The sequence below is a fragment of the Dipodomys spectabilis genome, unplaced genomic scaffold, assembly GCF_019054845.1.
Source record: "Dipodomys spectabilis isolate Male_0828 unplaced genomic scaffold, ASM1905484v1 ptg000018l, whole genome shotgun sequence".
Lineage (NCBI taxonomy): Eukaryota > Metazoa > Chordata > Mammalia > Rodentia > Heteromyidae > Dipodomys > Dipodomys spectabilis.
Genome location: NW_024870695.1, coordinates 22,891,916 through 22,916,768, shown reverse-complemented (window position 1 = coordinate 22,916,768; position 24,853 = coordinate 22,891,916). Strand labels below are relative to the sequence as shown.

The 24,853-nt window shown below is 53.9% G+C and overlaps 1 protein-coding gene across 3 annotated transcripts; it reads right to left on the bottom strand.

Annotated features, from left to right (window-relative positions):
- Positions 1-930: 930 nt before the first annotated feature.
- On the bottom strand, positions 931-23,393 carry Cdc42ep4 (CDC42 effector protein 4). Of its 3 annotated transcripts, none has more exons than XM_042672826.1 (2): positions 23,314-23,393; positions 931-4,138 (listed from the first exon to the last, which is right to left on the bottom strand). In XM_042672826.1, the coding sequence occupies exon 2, from the start codon at positions 3,995-3,997 to the stop codon at positions 2,882-2,884; it is 1,116 nt and encodes a 371-aa protein (XP_042528760.1). In that variant the 5' UTR covers positions 3,998-4,138; positions 23,314-23,393; the 3' UTR covers positions 931-2,881. The 3 variants fall into 3 exon arrangements, with proteins under 3 accessions (XP_042528760.1, XP_042528750.1, XP_042528769.1); XM_042672816.1 differs by lacking the exon at positions 23,314-23,393 and adding an exon at positions 22,806-22,896; XM_042672835.1 differs by lacking the exon at positions 23,314-23,393 and adding an exon at positions 21,784-21,804.
- Positions 23,394-24,853: the final 1,460 nt, after the last annotated feature.

The following is a 24,853-nucleotide window of genomic DNA, read 5'->3' as shown; positions in this document are numbered from 1 at the left end:
CCCTAGGCTCATGTCTTGGGTCTCTCTGCATCTCTGGTGGCCTGCATTGGTTGATCCAACAAGGTCAAAACAGATGTCAGGCCTAGGTGCTTCCCTCAGACCCCGAACAGCCCAGAGCTTGTCAAGCAGTTCCTTTCTTTTGTCATCCCTGAACCAGGCTGCAACATCCAAGGCCTCATCACACCCCCTCCACCGTCCACCCACATGGGCTGCCCCCTGTGCCACAGAACTTGGCTCAGGCTCCATCTTCCTCCTCAGGGTCACTGCCCTGCTCTGCTCACAAGTCTTTATACACACCCCGTCCCTCACTAGCTCTAATGAGCCCATCTACAGAGGGCCCTGGGTGACATTTTAATTATGTCTCTAATTGCTTCCCAGAGACAAGATGAATAAGGAGCCTAAATTTCTCTGTGGATGCCCAAGAAAGAGCAAGTTTCCCCTGCATTCCCAGAGAGCCATCAGGGCCTTGGCTAATGGGCCAGCCTTGTTTCCCAAGGCTCCAAACCAAAGCTTTGCTGCTCCCAGGAATGGTAGTGAACAGAGCAGAGGTTTGGGTTTTTTTGTTTTTGCATGTACCAAGATCTGAATTCAGAGCCTTACACTCTGGCTGGGCTTGCTTGTTCACAGCTGGTGCTCTACCACTTGAGCCATGTCTCCCATCAGCACCATGTCTGCAATATCTGCAGCCCCGTTCTATAGGAGTGGCAGTGTCCTCACCTTATAATGCAGTTGCTGAGTAAGGCTCCCCCTCCTCACCATGTGTCAGTAGCAGTGGAGACACCAGAGTCCCAGGTACTGAGCCTTGCCCTTCCAAGGGGGCTGAGGATGGTGCAGGAGAGCATGGCACCTAAGAGATTTCGAGAGAGAAGCCAGATGGGGGGCTCCCCCCGCCCCCTCACACCCCGTAAAGGCAGAATACAAGACACCACGTTTGCTAGAGGGCTTTTTAATAGTTCCTTGTTGCTTTAGCATGGAAAAAACTCACAAAGTTTACAGTCTCTGGAAGGGACTTTGAAGAGTCCCAAAGGTGGCTGGGTGACGTGCGCCCCAGTCAGCAATTCTAGGTTCTAGGTTCCGGGATCAGCCTGTGTAGGAGCTAAGTGCACTGTCAGCCACAGGGGGACCTGGGTGGCCTGGGCGCCTGCTAGGGAGCCAGGTTAGTGTCTCAGAGTCAGGGCCCAGGCAGCTACCCTTAGCTGACTGGGCCTGTGTTTTGTTTGTTTGGCAGTACTGGGGCTTGAACTCAGGACCTTAAGCTTGCTAGGCTGGTACTCTATCACTTGAGCCACCCCCCCCCCCCAGCCAGCTGGGTTGCGTAGTTGTGTGTCCTTTGTTCTCTCCAGCCTCCCACGGGCCATCCTAGTCTGGGAGGTGGGTCAGCCAGTTCCCAGGACAGAAAAATAATCCGCTGTCACCCCAGGGGCCCAAATCCCAGCTCTTAGCCTGAGCCCTGGGTAGAGTTACAGGAGCTGAGCAAAACTTGAATTTCAGAAAAACAACAAACAACGTAAGAATGTTCCAGATAGCAAGCCAACTGGGTGGGTGTGATGGCCCAGACCTCTGAACAAAAGGCAGCACTTTGGGGAGGCTGAGACAGAAGGCCCTCCAGTGCCAAGCCAGTCTGGGCCAAGTATAGAGCCCTTGGTCTCAACAACCCCCCCCCCCCCCAAAAAAAAAAAAACCTAAACAAAAATATTGCATGGGACACAGAAAAAGAAAAGATCCTTTGTTACCTGAAATTCAAATTAAACCCAGGCTTCTGATCGTGTGTGTGTGTGTGTGTGTGTGTGTGTGTGTGTGTGTGTGTGTGTGTTAAATCTGGCAACCCTCCCTTGGGGCACTGGTCTTAGCAGCAGTGGGGAGGGGCAGAGAAGAGGAAGTGCCTGCCACAGGGTGGGGGAGGAGATGGATGGACCTGGGAGTCCAGGCAGTGCCCTATCCCCGGCCCCCACCCTCCCTGTTTCCAGACTCTACAAAGGATCTATTAGGTTTTTAAACAATTAGAATTTTCCAGAATTTTTCTACACAGGCCTCGTTTAACTAGGGAGGGGAACACAAAAACTGTGGGTACCCAGCCCTCATAGTTCGGGGGGCCATCACTAGACTTGAGTATACAAACAGTTACTGTGAATTTCCAAGAGGAGAGAGACTTAGTATAAAGGTTTCCTACGAGGACCCCCTTCTCCTGGTGGTGGATCTAATTAATGCTGTTGTGAACATTGCTCTACTCAGATTTAAACACAGATAATAAAGAACAGACACACCCCCAGGGCAGTGCCCAGGACTGTGGTCTTGTTACCCTGGAAGGGCCCCTTCTTGAAAATCCAGGGACCTGGGAGCTGCCCCCCTCCTGTCCTCTCTCCTGGAAGGGGCGGGTGACATTTAGTGTTGACAGGGATCTTTAGGTCAAGGCCCAATCCCCAGGGGCAGCTGGTTTCCAGTGAGGCAGCTGGGGGTGGAGAAGGGAGGGGCTGGTGGCCTGTGACCACCTCTGCCCCCTGCTACCCACACTTCCCTGGTGGGCACCATGGACTCTGGGAGAGAAAAGGAAGCCAAGGGTCCACAGCCCGGGTTGACATCTAGCATCCATTTGAGGCCAGGCCAGAGGAAGAGGCCAGGAGGAGGATTCTTGCTGGACCGCAGGCACTGAAAGGTGGGCATGGGGTGCCCCAAAGTCAGATGACCAGTCAGCACCAATGCTATTCCCCCAAGCTCTCCTTGGGGCGAGGGGGGGAGGTCTCAGCCGGCACCCCCTCATCCGCGAGGTCCACCCGTGGGAGGCCGAGGCTTTGTGGTCAAAGGGTCACACACTGGGGTGTGGAGGCAGGACTCGGGTACAGCCCGGAGCTGTGCGAGGGAGGGGAGCTCCTTCCAGCCGGCCTCACACACGGATCTCGTCCTCTTCCTCCTCGTCCATGAAGGAGAACTCCTTGTCTGGCTGCCGCGGGGGCGCGGCCCGGGCCCTGTCCAGCCCCCGGAAGGCCGGGCTGCGCTCCTCCGGGACGCCCGAGGTGCCGCTGGACAGGGAGCTGCTGTCCTGCATGGTGTGGCTGCCCGCGCTGCGGGCCGAGCTGGGGCTGGGGGCGGCCGCTGCCCACCCCTCCTCCTCCTCCTCCAGGGCGGCGTGCGGGGGCAAGGCGGGCACGGAGGCGGCCAGGTCGGGCGCGGCCTTGTCTTCGGGTCTCCCCAGGAGAGGGGCTGCCTCCCCCGCAGCGGGGGTCAGGAGCGCGCCCCGGATGCCCCCGCCGCCCCCTACGCCAAGGCCGGGCTCGTCCTCTTCGTCCCGGTAGCCGCCACCGCCCTGGGCGTCGGGGTCCCACTCGTCCTTGTCCATGACGCTCAGGATGTCGCCCAGCATGGAGGGCCCCAGGTCGATGTGGAAGGACATGATGGACTCGGCGTGCTTCAGCCCGTGGCTGGCCTTGGGCACGAAGGGCAGATCCGTCAGGTCCCCGAAGGCCTGCTCCTCCAGGACGGGGTCCGGGGCGGGGGGGCCCGCGGCCCCGTTCCGGCGGGCGCCCGCCTCCTCCCCGCCGGCCTCCTCGGCCTTCTTCACCGGGCTGGACGACAGGCTCTTGGGCAGCTTGCCGGAGCCCTTCTCCGCGGCCTCCTTCTCGTTGAGCTGGGGCAGGGACATGGCGTTCTTCACGAAGAGCGCAGAGTCCCGCAGGGAACCCAGCATGTCCCTCTGCTCCCGGTCCCCCCGGGTCACCGACTGGGACCGCTTGCTGCCCCGGAACTTCCGGGACAGGAGGCTGCGCTTGGATGAGGACGATGACGCGGCCGAGGCTTGATCGTCCAGAGACTCGCCGTCGTCGGGCTCCCCGGCCTTGCTGTTGAGGAACGAGGTGTCCCCGAAAGCATCCCCGGCCCGGCCCACGTGCATGGTGTGGCGGAAGTCACCCAGCGGCGCGCTGATCATCTCGGCGGTGAGGTCCACGCGCGACCGGCGTTTGGAGTGCACCGAGCTGGACACCAGCTGCTTGAGGATCGGCATGGTGCTGGGGCGGGGTGGGCCGCGGGGCGGGGCAGGTCGTGTGCTCTCTCGGCCGCAGGCGGATGCCAGGGGACGGGGGGTGGTCAGATCTGTAGTCCCAGTCCAGCGGGTGGAAGGCGCGTCAACAGCGAGGTCATAGGGCTGCAGGCCGAGAGTGGGAGGCAAAGGGTTAACAGGGCTGGCTGGCATGGGGCCCGCGCCATCTGTCATGGGGTTGTCATTTAAAGCCAGCTCTCCTACCCCAATGCAATAAAGCAAAACGGGGCCCATGATCCATTTCATAACTCTGCCTGCCCACTTACTATTTACCCACAGGCTCTCCGCGGGTGGAGGAGAGATTTTGCAAATCGAAGCTATAGAGTTCAGTACCAGAGGCTTTCCCTGAAACCCTGAGGCAGAAAGAAGTCTTCCTTCCAGAGGAAGCTTTTCCCCCTCCAGCCCCTCCCCAAATCAGGATGCTGATGAGGGCAAACAGCACCACATTGAAGGACATCAAGGTGCTCAAGGGATTCCCCAGTGGCCAGGCTGGAGACTTGCTGTTAAGTTCTTCCTGCTGTCTAATCTCAATCCCTGAGTAGTTGGCAGACACCTCAGCCTGAATCAGAAACCTACAGGGAGAATGGAATGCACGGGACAAGTCTCAGGAAACTAGCCGCTTGCCAGGGCCTCCACATAATGTGGGCAGCCTCTCTTTCTGAGTCAGAGTTGAGGTGGGGCGGTGGAGACCCACAGAACCAGCTCTCCAGCCTTCACAGTCATAAGTGAGGATCCTGCCTGTGGGGCCCCACACACAGGCTCCACCTCTCAGGGAGACCAAGCTTGGAGAACGCCTGCTACTTTTGTTAATCATGAGGTCTAGCCGGGCACCGGTGGCTCACTGCCTGTAATCCTTGCTACTCAGGAGGCTGAGATCTGAGGATCACTGCTCAAACCCAGCCTGGGTAGGAAAATCCTTGAGACTCTTATCTCTAATGAACCACCAGAAAACTAGAAGTGGAGCTGTGGTTCAAAGTGGTAGAGCAAAAGAGCTCAGGGACAGTGCCCAGGCCTTGAGTTCAAGCCCCACGACTGATTGGAAAAAAGAAAAAATCATGAGGGCTAGAGAGAGGCAGGGACTACACCCTAAGTGATCTACTTACTCCTCTGGGGTCTATAGGCTACTGGACTGGTCAGTATGCCAAAGGACAGCAGCAGGAGGAAAAGCCCAGTGGAATCCTGGGTACCACCTATACCCTCTGGCAAGGAAGGGCCAAGGTGAAATTCAAACCACCTCTTAACTTCTTTGCAGGGTGGAGAGAAGTGAGTTAAGGGGCAGTGCTGGGCCCCCAGTGCCAGCTGCTTCACAGGCCTGCTGGCAGCCCTGGTATCAGTGGCCCATCCCATTGTAAAGCCTAAACATTGGGGCCCAGCCTGGGCTGCTTCTACAGCCAACTGTCACCCAAAGGTAGCCACCCCACCCCACCTGGTCCCCCAACATTTGCCTAGCAGGTCTTCCTACCTCCCCTTTACTTCCACTATCAATTTTCCTTCACTTTCAGTGTGTGTGTGTGTGTGTGTGTGTGTGTGTGTGTGTGTGTGTGTGTGTGTGTGTGTGTGAAGTCAGTCTTATGGACTTTCCTGCCCAAACTGCTTCCTGAGTAGCTGGGATTACAGGGGTGAGTCAACAGGTACATGGTTTTTCTATCACTTCTTAGCTAAAAGGGGCCCACAGTGGCGCCCACTCCAAGCAAACTCCAGGCTCCTGCCATGGTTCTGGCCTTCTCCTCATCTCTCACTGCCCGCCTTCCTTGTGCTGGGATCCAATCCCCGAGCTTCTGCTCTGATCCCAACCAACCACCCTATTGTCACACCCCAAAGCACCTCCTACCTGTGCATGCCCCCAGTACCCTCAGGTCTCCCTTCTATCTCTATCCCTGCTGGCTGGAATGTAATCTTCCCCCTGGGCTCTGAGCTTCCAGAGCCCTTCTGCCCTGTGTCCAGCAGCATGGGCCCCACATCTGTTCTTCAAACAACCCCTGAATCTCTCACCCCTCCTCCCCTCTGCTGTCACTTGAACCCACAGCACAGCTCGTGGATTCTCTGTACTCCCGATGCCTCCCCCACGCTCATTTCATGCCAAGTGCCACCTCCCCAGTCTGATGCCCCCCCCATCAAGCACCCCACTGTGACAGTCACACTGCTGGTCCTACAGCAAGCACCAATAGCAGGACCTCAGGAGACAGGTGCCAGGGCACAATGACAACCATCTCCCACCAGACCGGCAGGAAACCTCATGTGATCCCACTGTCCTCCTGGCCTCTACCCCCCAAACCACCAAACCACCACCCCATCCTCACCCCCATACCACCAGAGAATAGCAAAACTACAAACCCTCCCTACCTCCAACTAGACAGGAACAGCCTGACTACCACCCTTTTCCCTACCTCTAAACAATCAGATAAGAACAGCTTGATCACAACCCTCCTCCCCACCTCCAACGCCACAGGTGGTGAAACAGCCAGACTACCTCCCGCCTCCCCACTTCCAAACAAACAGCGAACAACAGCCTGACCACCACCCTTCTCCCCAAGGGCCAGGCAGCAAAGTATTTTCATCTGTGTCACAGGCCACTGAACTGTCTTGTTAACAAGCAGCAGCCAGATAGGCAGCGTTCAAACAAGTGCACAGGGCTGTGTCCCAATGAAACTTCATCCAAAGAGAGCTTTTGAGGTGTGTGTGTGCTGTGCTGGTGGCTCAGCCTTGTAATTCTAGAAACTCAGGAGGCTGAGATCTGAGGATCGAGGTTCAAAGCCAGCCCAGGCAGGAAAGTCTGTGAGACTCTTATCTCCAAGTAACCGCTAGGAAACCAGAAGTGGTGCTGTGGCTCAAAGTGGTAGAGTGCTAGCCTTGAGCAAAAGAGCTCAGGGAGGGCACCCAGGCCCTGAGTTCAAGCCCCAGGTCCAGAAAAAAAAAAAAAAAAAGAGGCCGGAGTCAGTCATGTCATTGTAGCAGCTATGAGGCCAGCTCTGGCGCTGCGAAGGGTGCTGGACTCAGTGGCTGCCAGGGATGCAGTCACTAAGGTGTAGTACTCTCCTCTTCAGTGGGAAAGCAGGTTCATTTTCACCTACACGGAAGCTGGACTCAGCAGGTTCCAACCCAAGGGCACAGCTCTGCCCAGTGACCACAGCCATTGGGTGCTTTTTCCTCACAGCTGGCCAAGGGATCCAGAGAAGAGAGGACCCTGACTGCTGCATCTAGAAAGTTCTGTGCCACCCTTACGTCTCTAACATAGTAAATTTGATGCTGGGGTGAAGATAGACAGGGTATTTGAGGACAGGAAGGTGTGTGTTGGGGAATCTTTGTTCCAGGAAGCGGTCAGAATTCTCTGGGGGTGGGGAGCTATGTCCCCCAGAAAGAGAGGCACTCAGGAGTTATAGCTTCAGGAGTGTCCCGAAGCACGTTGACTCAGATCTGAGGAAGTGGTAATGGCTAACACAGGCTGCCCAAGAGGACAAGTGGCCACTCCCCCCTGGCAGAGCAAAGGAAGTGGCTATGGATCTGTAGCTCGTGATTACCTAGCTCTCCTGGGCTTCTGGAGGACCTCCTTCCTCTTGTCTCAGCCCACTGACCACAGAACCTTCCCAAGGCAGAGGAGTAACAAGCTCCTCTTATAGGCCTGGTCTCGGCCTGTCACCACACTCCTTGGTGGAGTGCATGGCTAGTGGTCACCCATCTGCGTGGACAGTGTCCAGACCAGCAGTCCCTCAATAGACAGGATCAATCCACCCTATCAAATACCCAGGCAGTGGCCCGACCCTGGCAGCCCAGCCCAAGGCTGGGGCCTGATCTTAGCTCTCCTGTGCCCCCCGGCCCTGGCTGCTCATTCTGCGGCTAACCAATGGCTCACCCCAGCTTACCGAGTGAATATGCTTCAATGTCCACTGCCAAGGGCAGACATCCCTTCACCAACCCAGCCCTCACCTGGGTCCTGACGTCAGTGGCATGGGCAGTGAGGACTTTCAGAGCACCATGACTTGGACTGGCTAAAGGAGGTTTAGTTCGTTCATTTACTCTTCATTCACAGACTCATTGTAGACCCCCAGTATTTTTACCTAGCCAGCCCTTCTGTATCTGAAATCTATATCCATAGACTCAGCCAACCACTAGCCAGAAATCTTTGAGGGAAAAATCTGCATCTGTACTATATTGGATATGTACGGACTTTGCTTCTCTTTCTTACTGTTTGTAGGCTTGAACTCAGGGCCTGGGCACTGTCCCTGAGCTTTTTCTGCGCAAGGCTAGTGCTCTACCATTTGAGCCACAGTGCTACTTCTGGTTTTCTGATGGTTATTTGGAGATAAGAGTATCTCCGACTTCCCTGCCTAGGCTGGTTTCGAACCACTATCCTCAGATCTCAGCCTCCTGAGTAGCTAGGATTATAGCCACCCGCGTCCAGCTTTTTGTTTTTTTCTTACTGCAGCATAACCATCATCTATGATAATATACACAACACAAGTCGAGAGACACAGCACACAGGAGGAGGAACAAAGGTGTCTGTGAACACCGTGGCATTAAAGGGCTAGGAAGGTGGCTCAGTGGTAGAGTGCTTGCCTCGCATGCATGAGGCCCTGGGTTCGATTCCTCAGCACTACATAAGCAGAAAAAGCCTGAAGTGGCACTGTGGCTCAAGTGGTAGAGTGCTAGCCTTGAGCTGAAGAGCTCAGGGACAGCCCAGAGTTCAAGCCCCACAACCGATCAAAAAAAAGTTAATTTAAACACCGTGGCATTTAGTGTACAGGAGTTGTGTGTTTGGATTTGGGCATTTGAAGGGCTCCGGAGCCAGGGCGGTGGTATGTCCTCCTTCCAGGACAGACATGTGTAGGTGAGTAAAGGCTGGGAGCATAAACTTGTAAAATAGCACAGAAATGGAGGGACAAAGGGTGAACAAACACATCAGTGGAACTCACTATGTTAAAATGAACTATACAACTAGTGAGTGGGGATGGGAGGGAAAAACTGGGAGAAAACAAGGGAAGGGGTGGGCTATGTTCAAAAAGAAAAGTACTCATTATCTGACTGATGTAACTATAACCCCTTTGTACATCACCTTTATAATGACAATTAAAAATAAAATTTAAAAAAAAAACCTTGTAAAATAAAACCATTCCTTGTAGCCTGGCGCTAGTGGCTCTTGTCTTTAATTCTAGATACTCAGGAGGCTGAAATCTGAGGATCATGGTTAGAAGCCAGCCCAGATAAGACAACCCTTAGACGGTGAGACCCTAAGCTCCAGCCACAGCAAAAAAGTTCTCAGTATCAAGGGAAACAGGATGATAAGAGCAAGCAGAAGTGGGAATGTTGGGGGAGCATTCAAGAGGCACTATGACCTAGCTGTGTGCTAAGTGATAAGAGACAGCCACATCAAGATCCAAGATGGGGGCAGGCAAAGCAACTGGCATGTGCAAAGGCCCCAGGGTAGGAAACAGGCCTGTGGAGTTTGAGGAATAGAATGAAAACTATGTGGCCTGGGGTCAGATCCCGTGGGGGCTCTCCCTCCCTGTCAGAGCAGGGGAGGAACTGGGCCATTCTGGGTACATAAACTAGGCATAAGCAACATGTGACCCAATCTGGTGGAGGGATCCTCTAATGGGGGGAGAGATGGAGAGCATGAGGGTGTGCTCAAGGAGGAAAAAGATAATGGGGTCCACACCCAAGGCTTGTCTGCAGTTGGGTGAGAGCGCTGATGGTGGGTGAGAGAAACAGGCAGGGGAAGGGAGTCCTTCTAGGCCTTCTTGGGGTGGCTTTAAGTCCCCAGCATCCTGCTGGCTATTGCCTGGTGTGTCACTGGCCTTTCTCACTGGGAACAGGCCAACATCCTGCCAAAATGTACGGCAAGAGCTACATCTATCAGTGGGAAGACAATCAGCAATAATGTGGCCATGCCCCTCCCATAGGAGGCCAATGGCTCTGGCTTTTATCAGCCATGAAAACATCCAGGGCTTTCAGGAACACTCACCAGCTTTAAGCCAGCAAAGATAGGAAGAAGGTTCAGCCAGGCACTGGTGGTTTATGCCTAAAACCCTAGCTACTCAGGAGACTGAGATCAGAGGATCACAGTTCCAACCCAGCCGGGGCAGGAAAGTCAGTGACACCCTGCTCTCCAATAAATTACTCAGAAAAATCCAGAAGTGGTACTGTTGTTCAAGTGGTAGAGAGCTAGCCTTGAGCAAAAGAAGACTCAGGGGCTAGGCGGCGGTGGCTCACGTCTGTAATCCTAGTTACTCAGGAGGCTGAAATCTGAGGATTGCAGTTCAAAGCCAGCCTGGGCAGGAAAGCCCATGAGACTCTTCTCTCCAATAAACCACTCAGAAACCAGAAGTGGCACTGTGGCTCAAGTGGCAGAGCACTAACCTTGAGCTGAAGAGCTCAGGGACAGTGCCCAGGCCCGGAGTTCAAGTCCCATGACCCAAAAAAAAGGCTCAGGGACAGCGCCCAGGCCCAGAGTTCAAGTCCCAGGACTGACCAAAAAAGAAGAAGAAGTAGAAGAAAAAAAAAGTCCAGTGAGGGTGACAAAGACCTTTCCATCCAAGTACTGAGCAGGACTTCGAGGTGACTTATTGACTTCAGTATAACCTTTAGCTGCTTCCGGCATATGCCCTGGCATTTTCAAAGTGTGATGTTTGTACAAGGAGTTTACAAGTGACTTAATATACTCGGTGCCTGAAGCACCACAAGTACCAGAAATAAAAGCCCAGGATGAGACCATGAAACACTGACTCCCATACCAGCTGTGTGTCTGTGTCACAGATCTCTGGAAACTGCCTGGGTGTGGTGGGACCAGACTTTCAGAGAGGGAAATGTGGAATTGAATGACTTGCCTTAAGGCATGGATTCAAGCCAGCGTTGGACACACTCTCCACTGCTAAAATAGAATAAAATGCATTTAAAAATAAAATAGAGGGATAGGAAGGTGGCTTAGTGGTAGAGTGCTGGCCTAGCATGCATGAGGCCTGGGTTCAATTCCTCAATACCACATACACAGAAAAAGCCGGAAGTGGCACTGTGGCTCAAAGTGGTAGAGTGCTAGCTTTGAGCAAAAGAAGCTTAGGCTTTGGGTTCAGGCCCTAGGCCTGGAAAAAAAAAAAAAGTAAAAAAGAATAAAACCACTCATAGTGTAAACTATGCAGATGTGTATGCATATGTATGTATATATGTGCATACATGTAAATGCAGTACACAATTCTTGCTTTTGTTTTTGATTTGAGACAAGGTCACGTTAGGTAGTCTAAACTGGCCTTGAACTCATAATCCTCCATCCTTGGCCTCCTGAGTGCTGGGATTACAGGCCTGTACTACATTTTTTGTGTGTATATGCATGCTGGTCCAGGGCTTGAACTCAGGCCCTGGGCGCTGCCCCTGAGCCTATTTGCTCAAAGCTAACACTACCACTTTTTGGTGATTAATTGTGGCGATAAGAATCTCAGGGAATTTCCTGTCCAAGCTGGCTTCAAACCTTGATCCTCATATCTCAGCCTCTGGAGTAGCTAGGATTACAGGCGTGAGCCAGCAGCGATAGGCTTCATTTTTCTGTTTTCCAAGAAAAATAAATACAAGTCAGCTCTCTCCGTGCATAGATTCCACATCTGCGGCCTCAGACAAGCTCAGATTCAAATCACTCAGCACAAAATTGCATCAGTGTGTAACACATGCGGACACCCCCTGCACACCTGTCTAAACAATACAGCACAACTATTTACACAGTGCTTACACCAAGTAACCTAGCAATGCTTTGGCACACCAGAGGATGTTCGTAGGGTACATACAAGCGTCACGGTGTTTTATGTAAGGGACTTAAGAATCTGCACATTTTGGGGGGGGTGGGGGGGAGGGCTGGGAGCAGACCAGTGGATACAAAGCCAGCTGTAAACAGTTCTGGAATGTTCTTTCTCCGGTGCCAGTGGATTTTTTTGCATACCCTTAGGAATTCTGAAATGCAGCCTCAAGCACAGGCATCACTGGCTCACACCTGTAATCCTAGCCACTCAGGAAACTGAGATCTGAGGATCACAGTTTGAAGTCAGCCTGGGCAGGAAAGTTCATGAGACTCATATTTCTAATTAACCACCAAAAAGTTGCAAGTGGCTCAGGCAGTAGAGGGCTAGCGTTGAGCAAAAAAGCTCAGGGACAGCATCCGAGTCCTGAGTTCAAGCCCCAGGACAGACACCTAAATAACTAAATAAAGTAAAATGAAGCTCCAGTACCTCAGATTAGCCAGCTTGGTCAGTTACTGAAAAGGAGAACCAAGGAGGAGGGACTGCCTCCCAGCAGGCAGGGAGAGAGTCGCAACACCCTGATCAGAACCTTAATGATCCTAGGATGGGGTGGGGATGGGTAGTGGTAGACATCCACAACCACAGCCGTTTTCCTCAAGCATCTGGAAAGGATTATCAGTTGGGGGGGGGGGGGGGAAGAAGCCCACACCCAAATCTTCACCAGACCTACCCTTATGCACCACAGTGCCGGACAAGACAAAGAGTAAATCTTGGTAGTAGTACAGAACTGGTTAAGAAATGCGGGGATGGGGAGAGGGGTGTGGGGGGGTAGTTCTGCAAACTCAACCGATTTCTCAGGCTATCATGCTAGCTGGGTAGTCTGGACCCTAGGGCTGTATATACCACTAAGAGCTGTTCATCAAACAGCAGGACACACACACACACACACACACACACAAAGGCAGGTTAATATACAGCGCTTGCAATGTCACACAAATGGGCTGCCATGTATAACGACTGAACTCACCAAGAAACCAAGAAGTTATATGAGGCTCTTGAGGAAAATTGGCTTTGAGAAAAAGTTCTCTTTAATGTGGTAAGGGTGTTTTAATAATAATAAACCCCTAAGCCTCTGAGGCTTAAGGGAAAGACTTTAATTTCAAAACCAGCTCAAAACTCTCCACTTCTCAACAGCTGTCATGAAATACAAGATGCCAAGGGGGGCGGGGAGGACTACGAATGGTACCCCAGCCATTCAGATGCCACCACTTCACACCCCTTCCCTCACCCTCCTTCCTCCTCACAAGTGACCCCCCCATTCTGGATGTGTTTATTAGGTCCTTGTTCTGTTTTGTCTGATGTCAGGGAACAGAGAGACTGAAGATCCTCCTGCCTACCAGAGAAGTCACTCAACAGCTGCTTCCTGGTACTTGAACCCCCTTAGCTCCCTACCTCCCACCCCACCGGAGGTTGGCCTCCGTCCAGTGACACCGGAGCTACCTCCGAGCTAGAGGCCAGCCTCCTACAAGACTGCGGGGTCCTGTCTGACATCCAGGGCAGGTGAAGGCTGGGCTTCTTGCCATTCCTACCTTCGGCAGCTCAGGGGGGGGTACTCAAGGACAATGAGCACTCTACTGGTCAACACTTCCCTTGTGACCTGGGGCTTGTTGCCTGCCTGCCTGCCTGCTTGCCTGCTGGCTAGGGGGTAACAAATGTTATGCTCAAAGCAAGCGTGCAAGGTGCAGGTCATAACTGCCCTCATTTTATAGAAAGGGAAACTGAGGCTCAGGAAGGGGAAATCTACCCCCCCACACACACACACCTCCAGTGATGGGAGGCCATTTTTGGCACACTTTGGAGAGCCTGGTTTCCTGCCTGGCCCATGCAGATGTCCACAGCTGAGAACGGAGGCTGTTTGTGCATTTATTTACTTACTTACACTTTATATGTTTTTTGCTCATACTGGGGCTTGAACTCAGGACCTGGCGCTGCACTGTTCCTTAGCTTTTTTTTTTTTTTTGCTCAAGACTGGTGCTCTACCTCTTAAGTCACAGCCCCATTGCTGGCTTTTTGGTGGTTAACTGGAGATAAGAGTTTCCTGCTGGGGCTTGTGAAGCATGATCCTCGGGTCTCTGCTAGGATCACAGTGTGAGCCGCTGGCACACAGCTTGAGGCTGTTTACTGAAGACCCTCAGAACCAAGCTGCCCTGGGTGGACTCCGCCCTTAGAGGTCTGCCAGTGTTCGAGTCCTCCGTGGGAGGACTGTGAGGGAGAGGGGTCTGTCCGAAAGAAGACAGGGTCTCTCCAGCCATCACTCTGCATAGGCACAGCTTTCCACATTTCTCAGATCCCATCTGTTTGCCCAAGGCCAGGCCTTGACCCAACCCTGTTCTGAAATCCATGGGCGGGAGGAGTGATGGTGGTGGTAACTTCCTCCTCCCTCCCTGCAGGCCAGTCAACCCACGCCAGCCCCTGCCCAGCCACCCAGCCATCAGGCATGACCCAGGTCCTAGAGATAACCATCCTCTCCCTGCTCTGGCCAGGCCCCAGATGTCACTCTGTGCTTGATATGCTCCAAGACAAGGTGGGGTGCTCAGCCATCCATGCTTGGCAAGGGAGAAAGCAACTGTCCACACCATGTCCGTCAAGTCTCCTAATGTATTTGACTGTCAGCTTGATGCTGTACTGCCTTACATACTGATGGACCTCACGATTGACTCTTTGGGGCCCTGTGAATAGGCAGGCGCATTATCTACAACTTAGAACCATCCCCTCCTCCGATCCTCCTCCCATTACATTGCTACAATTGTCAACATAATATTCAGTGGCTGCTCTCAGGAAACAGCTCTGTTCCTGGCAATCAGTAATTTTTTTTTCTTTTCTGTCTTGAGATACTAGGGTTTAAACTCAGGGTATCATATTTGCTATGTAGGTGTTCTACTGCTCAGCCACACGTCTACTCTCTTTTTGCACTGATTATTTTGAGATGAGGACTCAACTTTTGCCAGGGCCCATGCCTGGATCTTGATTTTTCTATGCATGCTTCCCATAGTAGCTGGGATGAGAGGTCTGTGATACCATGTTCAACTGCTAAAATTGAGGCCCGGCCAACTTGTTTTGGCCTGGATTTACCTGGAACTTTGATCTTTCCCATCCCAGCCTTTCATGTAGCTTGGAATGATAGCGATGAAACACCATGACCAGGTATGGGTCGAGAAGGGGTCTCATGAACTTTCTGCCTAGGCTAGCCTCCAAATGACGTTCTCCCAATCTTAGCCTCCTGACTTTTCTCTCTCTCCCTAAGCTGGGTGCAAGGGGCTCATACTTGCAATCCCAGCTACTTAGGAAGCTCAGATCTAAGGATTCACAGTTCAAAGTCAGCCTGGGCACGAATGTCTGTAAGACTTATGTCCAATTAACCACCAAAATGCCAGAAGTAGAGCTGTGGCTCAAGTGGCAACACTCTAGCCTCGAGCACAAAAGCTCAAGGATAGTGCCCAGGCCCTGAGTTCAAGCCCCAGGACTCCACTGCTCTGCTGTTCCCCGACCCCTCCTCAAAAAACCCCCAAGTACTTGAAATGTAATTATTGTGGCTTGCAAATTGAATTTTTCAGTTTATTTAATTTTAATTATCTTAAATTGGAAGTGCATGCTTGGGGCATTTATGGAAAAATTTAAGTACAGTCCATGTGAATCTGTTTTCAATGGTAAATTCGGTGAAACCCAAGTACTGATCAAGTATTGATGAAGTTTAGCATCCAAATTGAAATGTCCTATCCATATAAATAAGTATTGGTTTTTGAAGTTAGCAATAAATAAAAAAAAACATGTTTTTCTTTTATGCTTCCTTTGGCAGTACTGGGGTTTGAACTCAGGGCCTTAATCTTGCTAGGCAGCTACCTTTAACCTAGGTTGACCGGGTGGGACTGCAATTCTTCTACCTCTGCTTCCCAAGTAGCTAGGATTACAGGGATATGGTGCCATACCTATTAATTTTTTAATGATTTTTTTAAGTGATAGATATTTTGGAGCCTTTACCAGTGGCTCATACCATAATGCTAGCTACTCAGGAGGTTGAGATCTGAGAAACACAGTTTGAAGGCAGCTCAAGCAGAAAAGTCTGTGAGATACTTATTTCCAATTAAACAGCAAAAAGCCAGAAGTGGAGCTGTGGCTTTTCAAAGGGTAGAATGCCAGACTTGAGTGAAAAATCTAAGGGACAGTGCCCAGGCCCTGAGTTCAAGCTTCAGTACTAGCGCATATAAAGAGGGAAGAAAAGAGGGAAGAGGATGAAAAGGAGAGAATATTTTAGGTATGCTGGCTTAAAAAAAATTTGCAGCCGGGCACTGGTGGCTCACATTTATAATCCTAGCTACTCAAGAGGCTGAGATCTGCAGATAGCAGTTCAAAGCCAGCCCAAGCAAGAAACTCCAGGAGACTCTTATCTCCAATTAACCACCAGAAAACCAGAAGTGGCACTGTGGCTCAAGTGGTAGAGCGCTTGCCTTGAGCTGAAGAACTGAGGGACAGCGCTCAGGCCCGAGTTCAAGCCCCACAACTGACCAAAACAAAACAAAAAAAAAAACAAAACAACAAAACCTAGAAGTGGAGCTGTGGCTCAAAGTAGTCCAGCCTTGTGCACCTAGGCCTAGAGTTCAAGTACCAGGACCAACAAAACAAAACAGGACCAACAAAAGTGGCTACTAAAAAATTACAAGCATGGAAGTTACAAGCATGAACAGCTTTCTGTTTTGGGTGGGGTGGGGTGGGGTGGGGATGCTAGGGATCAAAGCCAGAACCTCACAAGTGGAGCGTGCTCTACCGTGCTCTACCACCGAGTTACACCCCAGGCTCCTAGTTTCCCCTCCCGACCCCAAGTCCTGTCCTTGGGCTATTTCCATTGACAGACATCTCACTATGGATCTATTACAGCCATTCCCCACCATCCTGAGTCTACAATCCTCACCGTCTGCAAGAAAATGATGCCAATAACTCAGCGGGGCTTTGTGGGAACACACTACAGCTTGGATAATTCACCCTTTACTTGCCAGGAAGAGAGAGGGGAGAGTCCAGGCTAGGGGAAGCACTGACCTGTAACCAGAGAGCTGGGAAATGATGTATGCTCTGTGGGTTGTGACAGTGTCCAGCCACCAGCACAGTCCCTGCATGAGGCAGTAACTCCCCTGGCCGTGGGTCATGGAGGAGGAAGGAGGAAGAACTAGCATTTACCGAGCCTTGGCTCAGCCTAGCATGTACCAGATGGTCTGTTTTCATTCAACTGTTAATCAAAACCTGGTCCTAAGCATTTGAAAGGCTGTCTTTCACCAGATGCTGGTGACTCAGGCAGAGATCTGAGACTCATGGTTCAAAGCCAGCCCGGGTTGACAAATCAGACTCATATCTCCAACCTACCAGCAAAAATCTAGAAGTGGAACTGTGGCTCCAGCGGTAGAATGCCAACCTTGAGCAAAAAGCCTCGGGACAGTGCCCAGGCCTTGAGTTCAAGTCTCAGTACTGGCACAAAAATAAAAGAAAAATTTAAAAAAACCAAGATCTCCCTGGTCTCAGCATCCATTCCTCCCTCCTCATCCCTCCAGAGGAAATACAGATTAATCTAGACACAGAACACAGCTGTCTCCCCTGGGAGAGCCATCCGGTCAGGAACCCTTGCCTAGAGGCTCCTTCCTCTTTGTCCTGCGTTCATCTCTATCCCGATTCCAGAACCATCTGAAGGAAGGAAGCAACAGGGAGAAGAAAGCTTCTCTCACCCACCACCTGGGAATGTGCATAGCCCAGAAAGGAAGAGAAAGGAGCCAAGGTCTGGGAGGGACCGGAAGCAACACCCAACCAAAGGAGTCAAGAGGACCCAGTAACTCTAGGACATCCGGAAACTTTGTTTACAGGGTCCTTCCTGGAAACATGTGCTTCTCGGAGCATGCCACAGCCACCAGCAGGAAACAGAGGAAGGGTGCCGCCTGGCTGTGGGCCAGATTGTCCCCTTGCAGGACAGGTTGCCCTGGGCTGGACAGCCAGGCTCCTTGGCTGGTCTCAGAAGGAAGCCGCTGCACTTGTAACCAGATCTGTCAGGCTGATTTGGTTTCACTTTGCTTCTCTTAGGAACCAGCACCCAGCCTGGAAGAGGAGGATCTAGGATAACTCCAGGCTTTCCAGAGGGAGTCTGGGGGTGGGAGGACTGGCTCCTTCCCCAGGGCCTGTAGGAGCTTAAGTGTCAGAGGCAGGACCCCCAGGTGACAAGCTAGCTGGCTTGCAGCACTGGCCTACATTACTTCAGCCTCAGTTTCCTCAAAGCTTTCAAAGCAACTGATAATCTAGAAGGATTAAGTAAACCAACAGGTATGAAGCCCTACACAGGCAGAAGTGTCCACCGCCTGTGTGCTATATACCCTCATGCTGGGACTCTGGGCAAGCAGGTGTGGAGATTTCAAGCATAAACACCCAGAGTCACTACGGCTACTGTCACTCTGCTAAGCTCTAACAGGATCCATCACAGTGAGTGAGCATGGCCCCGCGCGAGCGCGCGCGCACACACACACACACACACACACACACACACACTCTCTCTCTCTCCTAATTCCAAAGACTCCAGAGTAGAATGTGGTCTAAGTCCTTTCCAAGTCCTAGGGGTCCCAGGACCTCCAGACCATACAAGCCCAGGTATACAGTCCATTTTCTCTTCCACCAACCCTGGACTTGCTTCTTCCCCTGGCCTTTGTTTGTGCAGGTACCACCTGGGCTTGAACTCCAGGATCTACGGCTTGAGTCACACCTCCACTTCTGGCCTTTGGGTAGTTAATTGGAGATGAGTCTTAGTCTCCTGCCTGGGGCTGGCTTCAAACAACCACCCTCACATCTCAGCCTCCAGAGTAGCGAGGATTAGGAGTGAATCACCAGGCAAGTTTCTCCAGTGCTCTTTACCCTTTGACCCTGATGCAGGAGGGAAAAGCCAGGCCTCTAAGCAGGCAGGACTTAAGCTCCTATAGATTCTGTTTGATAAGAGAAGATAAAGGTAAAGAGATAACTCCGAAATCTGAGAGACCCAGGGTGCTCCCCTCCCCCTTACAAACAAAGCACTCAATTTTAGTGACTCCTCTGCGTCTACCTAGTTAGTCCAGAGAGGACTCTACTCAGGGCACCCCAGGCTGCTAAGCACCTTTGGACTCTCTTAGGCTCTTCCCTCATTGGACGAAGTTGTCAACTTCCCTATGGAGGTTTGGGTGCTCCAGAGCCAGAGGCAAGCAACACAGTCAGGAAAGGAGAGGGTTACAGGAGCAGAGCCTGAGGGAGAAGCCTGAAGGGCAGAGGAGGAGGCGGCATGGGGAAGAGAAGCTGGGACAACAAAGCTGGCTTCCTTGTCACAAGTGGGACATTTTGCACCTCACTCCAGACCAAATCCAGTTACTGCAGGACACCCATGAAGAGAGAAGGCAGAGACCACAGGGAGCTGGAGGCCACTCCCGCTGGCCTCATGGGTCACCCCAGTGGCTGAGCCCCAGGATGACCAAGAGTCACTCTGGCTCAAGACTGTGGCCTTGCAAACACCATAAGCCCTGACAAAAATGAGCAAGGGAGAAACATCAGGTGTATACATTCACCATACCCCCCAAACCATTTCACTTGAGCCCCAAAAGGGAGCTCATTCTTCAGGCTGGCAGGCAGAGTCCTGTTCCAAGCAAAGGAAGGCTCTAGATGCCAATGCTGCCACTCTGGCATGGGGCCGGAGCAACATGCTGGCAGTGCGGGGGGGGGGGGGACGGAGGGGGGGGGACTCTAATGACTGCCAGCTGGCAAGAAGCCCAAGAGTCCTCCAGGAGGTGGCTGTAAGCTGGGGCTCAGGGGCATGTAGGAAGCAAGTGGCTGTATTTCCTCCACAGTGCACAGGGCACACAGGCCTACGCGCAGCCAGCTCTCCAGTCCCTTCCAGAACCACTGTCCAGGTCCCTCTCAAAGAAGGAGGACCCCAGCCTTCTAAGGAGCACTTTGGAGGTTACCTGCTGCGGTTAGTGATCTCGATCCTCTGCTGGATTACTTCATGGAGTCCCCTCCCGGCTCCAGGATTTGACCCTTTTTCCCAAAGCCGAGAGAAAGCTTCCAGTACACAGGGTAGAAGACCTAAGTGTGGCTTGGGTCAGCTCTCTGGGTTCCCAGGGTGTGATTGCTCAACCCTGGCTCTCCACCCCAGCCTTATCAACAGCATCAGCCTGTTGTCCTGTCGTTCACCCCCCCCCCCCCCACCAAGGGACACACTCTCCCTCCCCCACTGGGACAAGCGCCTCCAAGGCTCCTCAACAGGATTCCAGTTCCTGCTCTACTGCCATCCAGGATGCTAGCTTCAGACCCTCCCAAACTCCCATCCAGGGCCAAGTTGGTTGGGGACAGGGATAAAGGGAAAGGTCAGCATCATCCAACTTGCCTGCCCAGCTGGGCACAGCCAGTCCCAGCAGTGGAGATCAATCAGCCACTCCAAAGGGGAAGGCACCCGACCCCCTGAACCCGAGCCCAACCCAAGGCTCTTTCTCTCTGACTTGGAACAGAAGAATCTAGGATTCTGCTCCCAGATTAACACTGGCCAATTCACCTCTGGCTTCCTAGCTAGATAACTCTCCAGCTTCCTGGTTCCAGGCCTGGCCTGTCAGTCCCAAGAGGCAAGAGATGCAGGCTGGGTGTACAACAGGCTGGGACAGGCACTGGGGGATGCAGGGAGGACATTGGGGGGGAGAGGCAGAAATAGAAGAAATGTTCAAAGAGTGTGAGCAGTAAGACCTGAGCACCAACCCTGTGAACCCCAGAAGATACTGGATGTTGAGACACCTCAAATCTCTACTTTCTCACAGCAATCTCACAGATCACCAGGACCCCTGGGAAGATTCCCTCCTGATGGCCAGGGTTTCTCCTCTAGGCAGTAGCTACTACCTGAAGGGAGGGGCCAAGTCCAAGTTCAGAGATAAACCACAGTAATCGGTGACGTGGGTGAAGGACGGAGGGCTATTCACCAGGTACCCACTCTCGGCAGAGTTCCAGATATCCAGCAGGGATGGCACCTCACAAGATCCTAGTGGGAGCTCCAAATAGCCTTGGGGGGAGGGGTGTCACACGCTCCTGGGGGCTGGCAGAGGGTCTGGCTCTGCTCCAACACACCCCTATTCTGGGAGAGAGCCTCAGCTCAGCTCCCCTTTCCTTTGTGCCCTGTTCTTTGTTCTCTTAAAATTCAGCCCATCCTGCTGGTGGTCCCCTCCTCCAGCCCTGCCTCAGAAAGAGGGCGGGAGCTGCCGTTGAGTTATTACAAATGCAGACTGCAGGGAAGTTGTAAGACAGAGAGGCACCTACACACGGCCCCTCGGGTGTTTACACTCGGGGGTGTGTGTGTGTGTGTGTGTGTGTGTGTGTGTGTGTGTGTGTGTGTGTGTGTGTGTGTGTGTGTGTGTGTGTGTGTGTGTGTGTGTGTGTGTGTGTGTGTGTGTGTGTGTGTGTGTGTGTGTGTGTGTGTGTAGGGGCTTTCTCTGGTCCAGATGGCTGCTGGGAGGCAGGGGAGAGATGTTAAGGATGGGGACATTCTCCATGTAGTTCCCCAACCCCTTCTAGAGAGGGCAAGGGGGCTCCCCAGTCAAGCCACCCCCAAGGACTCTCTTCCTTACTCAGTGGCGGCTGTGGACCCACCTGGGGCCATGGGAGCTGGTCAGATTTCTAGAGATCTGTATGGGGGGGGGGGGGGAATGGGGTAGGACACAAGTTCCCAGAAGAGGAGAAAAGACAGCATTGTATCCACTCCCCGCTTCATTTTCCCAGGGAGAAAAAAAAAAAAAAAGAAAACTTCCAAAACCCAGGCCGCCTATGGCATTGGGCAAACACAAGAACCTGGTTTGAGTTAGCAAAGAGCACCTCCTCCCCCCACTCTCTCCTCTCTCTCTCTCTCTCTCTCTCTCTCTCTCTCTCACACACACACACACACACACACACACACACACACACACACACTTAACTCTTCTCCCAGGAAGCCTTCCAGGCCCAGGCACTCACCCGCAGCGACCAGGATCCCCTCCCCAGCAGGCAGGGCAGTTCCTGGGGTTCCCACCCCGGGTAACGGGGGCAAGGCCGAACCAAAGAGGGGGGGGCGCCGCGGGGGGCGGGAGAGGAAGGAGCCGGGGCCCACGATCCTAGCGCCCAGGTCGCCAGCCCGGTGGTTCAATCATTAACCGATCGCTCCCGGGCCAGCGACCCCGCCGCGCGTGCGGGGCTCCGGGCATGCCCTCCAGGACCCCGGTGCGGGGCAAAGCCATCAGCGGTCTGCCCAGCTCCAAGGGGTGGGGTGGGGGGATCTCCAGCTCCGCGGAGCCGCACCTCGACGCGAGGAGTCTGGGCCTCGGCCTCCGCGTCTTCCCCGGGAGGCGGGCGGGGAGGCCCAAGGGGGGGAGATACTCTTCCGGTCCCCAAGGCGCCTTTCCCTTCTTTCCCCCGGGCCGGCCGGCCGGTGACCCCAGGCGGCGGGTGCTGCAGGGCGGGTACCGAGCGAGAGTACCCGCTCCCGCCGCCACAGGCGAACCATTCGGCTCTTATTCCCGAAAACTCCGCGCGCACACCTCTCCGGAGGCCGCCCACAGCCGCTCACACCCCATTCCTGGGCTGGGGGTGTGGGGAGGACCGTCAAAACCTGCACCCCACCCCGAGCCACACGGCGCCCGCGTCCAGCCCGGGGGATCCCAGGCTGGGGAACGGAAATCGAGTCCCGGCGACTCTGCGCCCGGGTGGCCGCCAACCTCTTTTTTCTGGGACACGGTGTGTGGATCCGGATCCCGGGTCCCCGAGGCGCCCCCCTCCAGGCGTCCCCGGTCCCCGTTTCCTCCCAGAGAAGCACTGGGAGACGGGGCGCCCCAGGGTGTGTGTGTGGGGGGTGCCTCTGCGCCCTACTCCTCGGCCCGCTGCCCCCCTCACCCCCATCCTCGGCTCTTTGAATCCGATCCACCGCCCAGGGGGTCTCGAGCGCGCCCACTCCTCCCCGGCCTCACGCGTCTTTACGCGCAGCAGCGACGGCCGGCGCCTACCTGGGTCCCCGGCTCCCCGAGCGCGCGGCGGGCGCGGCGGCGCGCTCCCCTCGGTGGGCTTGGCGGGGCCGGCCGCCCATGTCAGCGCCCGCGTTTGTTTCCCTCCCGCTCTCGGTCTCCGGGTTTGGGGTGCCGCCTGGACACGCCCCTTCCCGGCCCGGCCCCGCCCCCTGCCCCCCCTCCCCCGCGCGGATGTCACGCCGCCGCCGCCGCAGCCAATGGTGGCCACGAACTCCGGCCCGGCCCGCTCGGCCTGCGGCGTTCAAATCTGACACTCTGGGAGCTCGGTGCGGGGCCGCTAGGGCGGGACAGGCTTCCGGGCGCCACCCCACCCCCTTCCCTGAGCCCCGAGTCGCGAACCCCCCGTGTGAGGGGCTCCCCAGAGCCCGGGGCGCGAGCCTCCTTCCGCGTCGCCGTCCCCATTTTGAACAATGACACCAAACCCTAGCCCAGGTGGCGTTTCTAGCTCCCGCTCCGCCCCACACCCCCGGCAGGACCAGCCACCCACCTCCACGCCTCACGATCGGCCACACGTGGCGTGGATTCCGTCCCGAATTCTTACTGGAAATTGAGAGGTTTGGGAGAGCCTGCCAGTCCAGAGGCCAGGCGGGGGACAGGGCGTGGAGAGGGTTTGGGGAGGGCGATCCGTCTTCCATCGCCCTGCACACCCAAGTCTTTGTCCAAAGTACCCTCTGGGGCTACGATTTGCTTAAGTGAACGCCAGGAGCAATTAAATCCAGAGTCCCACCGCCTGGTCCAACGAGAAGCAGGAAATTTGGGCTCTCTTTTTTGGAGGAAACAATTCCCAGCGGTGATTGATCCGAGCCAAAGTAATAAATATTCAGCAAAAGGAAAGTGGAACCCGCGCAGTGAAAGTTCTTTGGCCGTTAGCGGCTCTAAGGAAGTGGGAGGGTGGAGATGGCCGAGGTTCCAGCCCTTCCCCCCCCCCCCCCACCGCGAGGCCTCAGGGTCCCACAGCCAGGCCCCTCCTCTTCAGCTTCCTCTGAAAGCCCTCAGGACTCCACTTCCCCCTTTCCCTCGGCCCCTAGTGCTGTAATGGTGCAGCCACTCCCTGCTACAGTGGAAATCAAATCCAAAATGAGGACCTGGTGCTGGGAGGAGGGCTAGCTCCGTGCTAGAGCACTTGCTTAGCATGCCTGAAGCCTTGGGTTCAAGTCCCACCACCACCAATACAAAGACTATCAAAATTCTACATGAGGACTGGAAATGGAGCCATTTCGGAGCCAGAAACGATAGGTTTCCGGCCGGACTTCACTCTCCCTCCGCATTCACCCCCCTCCATATTCAGGCTCTTTCCTGGGTGCTAACAGCCTGGGTGGTTTCTTCCTCTCCTGGCTCACTGGGAGGGGGTCCAGATGCACCAGATACTAGGTGTAAAAGGATTTTGTGAAAAGGGTTTTGTGGGCAGCTGGGAAATGGAATAGGTTGTTCTTATGACGGGGAGAGGAATAGTGTGGATTGGAGATGATTGGATTCACCTTTGACTTAAAATTCCAACATTAGAGTTAAAAGCCTAAAGAAAGCACCAGGTGGTCCAATTACATTTTTTGATTCTTTAGCCACCAACCTGGGGCTTTACCTCAGGCTATTTTAGATTTGTTTCACTCAAGGCTGGCACTGTACCACTCGAGCCACAGCTCCACTTCCATCTTTTTGCTGGTTAACTAGAGATATGAATGGATTTGTCTATTGGGGCTGGCTTCGAACCTCAATCTCACATGTCAGCCTCCTGAGTAGCAAGGAATATGGCTAGTTTTTGCAGCATCCAATTAGCCTCTTGGTTCTTTAGCTATTGGTGATTTTGTTCCTCCCCAGCCCCTCCAACCCAACCCAGGAGGAGACAGCAGCCCATTCCGGTGGGGAAGAGAGCACTGAGTCCTCTCCTGATCGCAGGGGACCGTCTTTTCCCTCCAGGTGATGTAGGGGAGTGACTCTTGTCCCCAGGTCTCTGCAGTCTGGCCCGGTGCTCAGCTTTGCCGGGAAGCAGATGCTGGCTCCCGGGTGGGCCATCTCTAGCTTTTAGCTGA